Source organism: Monoraphidium neglectum, assembly GCF_000611645.1.
Source record: "Monoraphidium neglectum strain SAG 48.87 unplaced genomic scaffold scaffold02584, whole genome shotgun sequence".
In the NCBI taxonomy this organism is placed as follows: Eukaryota; Viridiplantae; Chlorophyta; class Chlorophyceae; order Sphaeropleales; family Selenastraceae; genus Monoraphidium; species Monoraphidium neglectum.
Genome location: NW_014011044.1, coordinates 1,221 through 9,442, shown reverse-complemented (window position 1 = coordinate 9,442; position 8,222 = coordinate 1,221). Strand labels below are relative to the sequence as shown.

At 63.7% G+C, this 8,222-nt stretch overlaps 3 protein-coding genes across 3 annotated transcripts; 2 read left to right on the top strand and 1 right to left on the bottom strand.

Annotated features, from left to right (window-relative positions):
* Nucleotides 1-1,757: 1,757 nt before the first annotated feature.
* On the top strand, nt 1,758-2,594 carry MNEG_11084 (hypothetical protein; the record flags this gene model as incomplete). The annotated part of the gene is made up of 1 exon (XM_014040446.1): nt 1,758-2,594. A coding segment is annotated over one exon (837 nt), but the record flags the coding sequence as incomplete, so codon positions are not given.
* A 2,223-nt stretch (nt 2,595-4,817) lies between these two features.
* MNEG_11083 (hypothetical protein) lies at nt 4,818-6,985 on the bottom strand (the record flags this gene model as incomplete). Its single annotated transcript, XM_014040445.1, has 5 exons — nt 4,818-5,027; nt 5,238-5,381; nt 5,662-5,995; nt 6,234-6,418; nt 6,977-6,985. The coding sequence occupies 5 exons, from the start codon at nt 6,983-6,985 to the stop codon at nt 4,818-4,820; spliced, it is 882 nt and encodes a 293-aa protein (XP_013895899.1).
* A 765-nt stretch (nt 6,986-7,750) lies between these two features.
* On the top strand, nt 7,751-7,940 carry MNEG_11082 (hypothetical protein; the record flags this gene model as incomplete). The annotated part of the gene is made up of 1 exon (XM_014040444.1): nt 7,751-7,940. A coding segment is annotated over one exon (190 nt), but the record flags the coding sequence as incomplete, so codon positions are not given.
* Nucleotides 7,941-8,222: the final 282 nt, after the last annotated feature.

Below are 8,222 nucleotides of genomic sequence, written 5' to 3'. Positions count from 1 at the left end.
GGGCGGGGCGGTGGGCGCCAGGACATGCTCAAGCTGCAGACCTGCTGATGTCATCAGGGGTTGGGGTTGAAAGCCAGGGGACATGACGGGCGCATTCTGACAAGCCCTGCACGCGAGCCTGGGGCGGCTTGTCTTGTGTATGTACTAATCGCATGCTGTTCCGCCTGACTGCGGGTGCAGGTGGAGTTTGTTGGGCCGTTTCCCATGGAGGGTGCCAAGGGGGTGGAGACGGCGGTGACGCGCTATGTGTCGCGCCACCTACGCCGCGCGCCCAAGCAGCCACCGGAGGGGAAGCAGGGGAAGCAGCAGCAGCATCGGCAGCAGCAGCAGCAGCAGCAGCAGCAGCAACAGCAACAGCGTGCTCTCGAGGGTCCGCCGCTGCCAGTGCTGAGGCTGTCGGTGGCGCAGGGAGGGCGTGAGCTCCAGGCTGATGTGCAGCCGGGCCAAGCACAAGGTCGCAGGCCGGGCGACTCTGCGGCGTAAATCGCATTTGTACGATTTTTTTCGATCATTCGCGCCCGAACGCGCCTTGAGTAACCCGCGCGGTCACCGCGGATCTTTTGGCGGTAGTTGGCGTCTGTTTGGCGTCTGGCAACCATCGCGGGGCATGCAGGGGCGCTGAAAGAAGCGAGAATGGCATAAATACTCGTCACAACTAGTTCTGCGCATAGAAGGCCCTAGGATCGGCACTCTCTCATCTGGCGCCATGGCTAGCGTGCGGCGTAGGTGCAGCACAGGCCTTGAATCAGCACAAATACGAACTATAAATCGCATCTAAGAGGTCGCCCACTCACCAAGGGCTTAGAAGCAGCGCACATCCGCGGCAGACACCAGCGAGATGCGCGCTGAGGCACGGCGCGCTGCGTGTCAGCTGGCAGCACGTGCGCCTCAATCTACCATTGAGCCTCTCAGAGCAATTGCCACGCCTTTGGCAAGCGGCGCTGTTGCCCTGGCTCCCTGCCGTGCCGGCCTCAAGTTCCACAGATGCGGCATGCGGCTCGCGACCGCGGGCATTTTGGTCTGCCTCGCCGCCACCGCCGCCGCCGCCGCCGCCACTGCTGCTGCCGACATCAGCAAGTGCTCGTGGCTTGAGGGGTCATGTCACCCCACAAGTGGTGAGCTTCAGCAGTCGTGGGGCCCACACTCGCTGCATTCAAGCGACAGGCCTCACTGCAGGCATCTCGCCCCCTGCGTCCTTGCAGCCCCCGGACTGCCCAAACGCCCAACGGAACCTTCCCATCTGGCTTCCTGGCCAGCAGCGCGCCTGACATGGAATCCACCAGGATTGACCGCCGATGCTCGGTTGCTCAAGTTCCGGCTCTGCTGCTTCCTGTGCACCAGAGGCCTGCCCATGCCGCTGCACTCTTCTGCAGGCTATCTCATCTCAACAAAGCCCCAGCCCTTCAAGGCAACCCCTTTGGCTGCCGACATGATTGAAGGATGGGCGCAGGACGCCCTATGCCAGCTGCAGACTACAGAAGCAAACTGCAGCTCCACCAAGGGAGCGCAGCCTGGGGCGCAGTTTTTACATGGCCGCTGCAAGTGGCACACACGCGAGGTGGGCATGCGATGGAGGGGGGGCCCGCTTTGGTCGGAATTGCGGGCATTCATTGCCAGCTGCCATGTCCCCTGCTGCCGAGGGGCTACTCGCGTTTGCGCGGCAGTGGCAACCCTTCCATCCTGCAGCTTTTGTTTTGTTTGGCTTGCATGCAACCTCTTGACCCCCCCTCCTCCTGCCCTGGCGCCATCCTTGGCAGGCCGCGTGCCGCTCAAAGCAGGCCAAAGCCAGCGGCGGCGCGCCATGCGCGGGCCAGCCAGCCGGCTGCCCTGGAGCAGCCCGCCAGTACGCTGCGCTTCGACAGCGGTGCCAGGCCCTCACGGCTCCCTATGAGTGCGCAGCTGCGGCGCCGGACGGCACCTGTGCGTGGCACGCCGGCGACACAGGTGCCGGCGACGCAGGCGGATTCGTCAGCGGCTCTTGCCAGGCGACCGAACAGGCGTGGTTTGATCTCATCGCAGGGCCCGGCAGTGCTGCAGCGGCAGCGCACGCGCTGTGCTCAGCCAAGAACACCTCGGGCGAGTGCTCGGCCGCTGGCACCGTCACCCTCAGCGCGCCGGCGGCTGAGCGCTACCTGTCAGCCCCAAGCGCCGGCGCACGCGCCGCAACGACAGCGGCGCTGGTGCCCGTGCCCGCACCTGCGCGGCGCAAAGGCCCCGCATCCAAGACATCGACCGGCGCGCAACCGCAGCAGCAGCAGCTCGCAGCCAGCAGGCGTGCCAGCCCAGAACTCGAGCCGTCGCGGCTGCCGGCGCCAGTGACCACGTTCCTTGTCATGGGGCGGTTTGATGACGTGTCATCCATTAGTAACCTGCTGGAGGATGGAGCGTCGACCAAAGCCGGTGCCACAGGCGCTGCAGACGCGTCTGATGCGCTCAGCTTGATTGAACTCTCCTCGAAAAGTGGGCAGTCGCAGAGCGATCCCACTGCACGCGCAGGCAGCGGCCGTACCGGCGCCGGCAGCAGCGCCGGAAGGCCGCGGGCGGCGGTTCTGGCAGCGGCTGTGGCAGCTGTGGCGGCGGTGCTGCTCGCTTGAGGGAGTGATGGCGGGGTATGGCGGCGGTTGAAGCATTGTAGTGCGCCAGCGCGCACATCTGGACCAGCCTGTGAGTGCCCAGCAGCATTGTTGGTAGGGCCGCCCTTGTCGCCCCAGGTACTTTGCCATCAGCCCAAGATTTCCTATAACCGCCTAGCTCGTCGCATGGCTGTCCGGCCGGACCGCCGCCGTCCTGCGCCCACTTGATTGTTGAGACAGAGCCCTTTTTCTGAGGTATCATGTACACATCTGTCCCGCAGAGACACCCCACTTGCTGCGTTTTCAGTCACTGTATGGAGCACGTGCAGCCTCGCTGCCATTCATCTGGATCCTCCAACCTCCCCTCCACCCCCAAACATGCACCGGGAGCGACGACGTGCTGTTCATTTTCATTTCTCTGGCATTTGCGACTTTATTTCCTGCGGTGCCTATTGGACATCCACCCAAACATGGGTGTTCAGGGGTTCAGCACTGGGGCAGACACAGATTCATGGGCTGCGCAACTCTTGAATTAATGCCAGGACGTGCTGCCAACGGTCTGCTGCCGTGAAGCTGCTCGATATTTTGTTTGCATGAGCAGTAGCAAGGCCAGCCTGGCCTTGCTATGTACTGCCCTGAAAGCCCAGGCTGGCTAGTCAGTGTCCGACTGCACTGGCATTTTCTTGTTGCGGCTGTTGGTACTTCTTGTAATCCTAATGCAACAATGACTCGTGTAACCTTCTGTTGCGGTACGTGGCCCAACAGCAGTCATGGAAGCAAAAGGCAGGGCCGGCCAGGACTCCGCTTTGGGCGGTTGCAACGCGCAAGAGAACCCGGCATTGGAGTGAGCGTTTGCCACAGGCTTTGTGCGACAGTGTGGTGCGGCCGACGCCGTCTCAAGGGCTGAATCTGTTGCTGCAGGGTGGGGCCAGGCGGGCCCGGGGAGTGGAGACACTTCGACAACAGCCTCACACCGCGCAGTGGTCGTGTTTGCTGTGGCTGCTGGGTGGGAACCTCACGTGACGCCACCATTGCCACGCCAGCCTGACTCCGCTGTACCCCCTCCTGCCTCATGTTGCATGCTAGCCAACACGCCAGGCCATGCTCCATGTATGATGTTGAAAAGCTGAAGAAGTTGGCGTTTCCAAGGAGACCAACCAGACACAATGCACAAGATGTTGGGACGTCAACCGAGAGTTACATCAATTATGAAGCCACTCCTGCGGGCATTGTCCTGCCTAAATGCTCCTTGTCACGGGCAGCAAAGCTGCTGCCAGGATCAGTCAACGCGTGTGCTACGAGCTATCAGGCGTGCGGCAGCGCGGCGCGATCGGTGTGGCAGGGGTTGGAAGCTCTAAAGGGTGGGGAGGCCAAGGGCCCCTGCGGCACGTCATGGCCGCCTTGAGTACAGCCGGCAGCCGGCGAGACGCGCAGAGGCGCGTCGATTAGCGAAACAAGTCGACAGGGGTTGATAACAAGCAGACGGTCCCGCGAACCAGCAGCGCACATACCAAGAGCTGCAGCGGCGGCCGCGGCATCTCTTAACGCAAACGGGTGTGGCGAACGAGCACGACCCACGCACAGGCCTCTGGCTTGGTCCAGCAGGCAAAGCGCCTTTGCAACCGACATCGGCCTTGAGAGGGCCTCGGTGCCGCCTGCACCGCTGCACGTCACCACTGCACGTCGCCAAGTGCGAGGGAATAGGAAGGCACGCGGGCCGCCTTTCCAGGCGGGGCGGGGCAGCTTCCAGTCGCCTGGCGCAGACGTTCAGCTTGGCAATCAGTTGACAGCAGCAAACACAGTCGTGCAGTTGCGAAGTTGGATGCGTGCGCATGCGCGCACATGTGTGGACAGATGCACGTGAAATGCACACAGGTCTATGCGGTACGTAGACGTGCGGCGACTGAGTGGTGATGGGGTGACAAGCGTTGACAACGGGGCCAACTCGGGCCCAACCTTGGATCTAAGGGGATGCTTGGGAGCGCCACGCACGCAATGGCGTGCGTCGCCGCTCGTTTGCGGGGCAGCAGACCGTGGTTAGCATGAGGCATGGGCCCGCGTCGCCAGCAGGGCGTGAGGCCTTGCCCCGGAGGCAGCCGTACCGCCAATGCTTGGCAACAGCCATTGCCAGATGCCCTTCGATACGCCGCCACCGTCCCAAGCTCCGCACGCCCCGCGCAGGTCAAGGGCAAGCGCGCCGGGTCCGCATGCGTTCTCGCCGCCACGGCGCGCCGCGTCGGCACGTCACCGGCACTTGAGGCCTGCCTTGCGCACGGGCTCCAGGTGGAACCGGTCGAACGCCCCCTCCGCCTCCAGCCGCGCGGCGTAGCGCGCGCCCAGCAGCACGATGCGCTTGAGCTCGCTGTATCTCTTGAGGGACAGCATGTCCATGCGGCCCTGGCGGATGATCCTGGAGTCCTCAAAGTAGTCGAACACAATCGCGTCACCACCGCACTGCGCGCACACGCATGTGTGTGTGTGTGTGTGTGTGTGTGTGTGTGTGTGTGTGTGTGTGTGTACAGATTGCCGCGTGCTTGTGTGGCGTGGCGACAATGTGGCATGAGCATCATACTCAGCTAGCCACGGCCACCGTTCATGCAGTCTCCACAGCTACGACTCGCGCGCTGCGGGTGCGGTGCTCAGCCCCCCCTCCCCCCCCCACACCTGCAGGTGGTCGCAGTTCTCCCCGGTGAAGAAGTCCGGGAAGGAGCCGTCCACGTACTGCGCGCCGCGGCAGCCGCGCGTCAGCTGCTTGTCCAGCAGCATCGGCACGTGGGCGCTGGCCATGACGCAGTTGATCAGGTCCTCCTGGCGAGCGGGAAGACGAGGCGCAGTGCCGGGGGTGGCGGGGCGCTTGAGAGGGGTACACAGGTTGCACTGTTACGGCAAGCACTCGACTTTATTTGCAGTCCATTTGTGCTTTTGGGGGCGAGCGGCCACTTCCTGCTGGCGACCCCTGCTGCCGCCGCGGCAGACGGCAACGTGCTACGACATCTTCCTCATCACAAGATGGCGCCCCTCAGCTCGACGCGCCGACCATACAGGCAACCGCTTGCCGCGCCGTCCCGCACCGCGCGCCTGCCCTCACCTTGTCCCGGAAGTCTGTGATCGCCAGCTGGCGCCACGCCGGCACCTCCGTCACGACGACGCCCAGCTCCCCCCTGCAGCGCTCCGCCGCGTCCGCGGGCAGCATGTCGTGCAGCCACTGCTCGATAATGCCCCCCCAGCTGCCGGCCAGCCCCATGGGCTTGTCCCAGATCTTGTGCTCCACCGCCAGCTTGTAGGCCGACTCAGAAATCAGCTGCGGGTCCACGCCGCAGCGCGCGAGGACGGCGCAGAGCGCGCCGCCGCTGGCACCGACCATGGGGACGCGCGTGAGGTCATAGCGCTGCGCCAGGTGCTGCATGGCGCCGAGCTGCCACCTGGGGTGCGTGCATGCGGCATGCGCGCGCATAATCGTGGGCGGCATGGCTCCGCGATTCGTGCGTTTGTGCAAGCGCTAGCATGCAGGGCCTGCTCAAGGGGCATGCATGCACGTGTAGCCGCCGTGCAAGAATCGGCCCTCAGCACCTGCAGAGCATGCGTCAACGTTCAGACACATGCAGCCGGTCCCAAGACAGCAAGCAAATCCCCGCATCCGAAGCTAGCAAGTCGCCTCACCAGAAGTACACGCCACTGCCAGCCCACGACAACCGCAGGGGCTTTGGAGCGGCCACCGCCGCCGCCGCATCCGCCGCTTGTTGATGCTGCAGCTGCTCCAGCTGCTGCAACAACCGCTGCTCATGCTGCTGCGTGAGCTGCTCCCGCTCGTGCTGCTGCCGCTGCTTTTGGTGCTGCTGCTCGTGCTGCGCAGGCGATTGCGGCCGTGGCAACAGCACGCTGCCGGCAAGTGGCGCCGCCTCCAGCAGGCGCCGGAAGTCAATGCTTTCTATCACAGGGGGCGACCGCCACGCACCAAAAACACTCGCGCCGACGTCGCGGGGTGGAGCCGCCCGCGCCCGTCGGCCCGCAGGGGCCGCAGAGCGCGCGGGCCTGCTAGCGGACTGGCTAGCGGACCGGGCGACCGCACTGGCCGGCGTTGTGCTCAACATATGTGCCTGCTTTCTAGACCCAAAACCTTGTATGTTTGACTGCGCGCGCTAAGCGGTCGGTGCCGGCTGCTGTTGTTGTGCTGGCCGACTCCTGCGACGTTGGTGGCGTCGCCGTGGGGGTTTGCCCATGCGGGCAGTGTTGGTTGTGGGAGGAATGCGTGCCGTGCCGTGCAAGGATACAACTGATGCATGCAAAGGCGAAAGGGCTCGCATGCATGGGTGCCCTGCGCACAGGGCGCTGGGATTCCAGAAGCATGATGCCAAGGACGATGCGGCCGGAAAGTCAGCACCAGAGATCACCCCAAAGCTGACTCTCAGCATGCTCTCTAGCGCACACGGAGGAAGCTTGCGAGGAGCACCGACGCGCGGTGTCCCGGTCGCGCCCCGTTTCCTCGAAGTGTGCAAACGGCAAGGAAGAAGCAGCCCCTCGCGTGCGCAAGCCCTAGGCCTCCAAAGCAATCGAAATAGTACAATATTCACCTGTTAGGGCGTATGACCTGCAATCAGGCGCAAAGGGGTCGCTTACACCAACAGCGAATGCTGCAGGCAGGTCTGATGATGGAGACAGTAGAGCGGGTCTGACTGAGTAGGATGCTTGCCAGCGACAACAATGAACTTGTGCGACTTTTTGATAAATGTGCGTTGGGTCAAAGGGCACCGTGCCTGTCAAAGCAAAGCAGCTTCGTGTGAGCTGGCCGTCCAGCGGCCTTGTGACTGCTTTTGGAGCGTTCGCTAGGTGTCAGGTTCGAAATCAAACTCATGTCTTCTTGCCAGTCCTTTTTTCATAGGTACGCCAGACAAGAGCCTCGAGAACACTCACACTTTGCCCCAACCGAGAGGATCACTCACCTTCGCGGCACTGCGCACTCCTGTGGCCGACGAGCTCCGCTTATGCGTTCATGACGTTGAAAAGTTCAAATTATATGTTGTGTCTTGCCAGCTGTTGAGCAGCCAGCCCCAGACGAGCACAGCAGCAGAAGCAGCAGCGGCAGCAGCAGCAGCACACCGCAGTGCCGTGCGGCGGCCGCCGTCTTTGGCGGCCGGCAGCGGCCCCCGCCACCGCCATAGTGAATTCCCAGCGTCGCCATGCTGCGCTTCAAGGGCAGTCAGCAGTTTCGGCAGCGGCTGGTGTTCGCGACGCTGTCTGGGCGGCCGATTCGTATTGATGACATCCGCACGCGCGACAGCAGCCCGGGGCTGCGAGATTACGAGGCTTCGCTGCTGCGCCTGCTAGAGAAATGCACCAACGGCTGCGTCGTCGAGATCAATGAGACGGGTGCGCATGGCGGCGGCGCGGCTGGCGCGCGTGCTTTGCACGCCACCCGTCCTGCTGGTGCTGCTGCGCCTGTCGCTTATCGCGGACCCTGGGGGGTTCCAAGCGCCTTTTGGACCAGGCAAACGGCTAGGATGAAAGGCAGCTGCGCAGTCGGAGCGCAGTCACCATCGCTCTGCGCGACAGCAAGCAGGGACGGCTGATGTCGCGGCCCAAGAGCGTCGCCGCGGCGCAGCCGGCCCGCCCCGGCTGCGGTCCTGCGCGGCGGGCTGCGGCTGCGGCTGC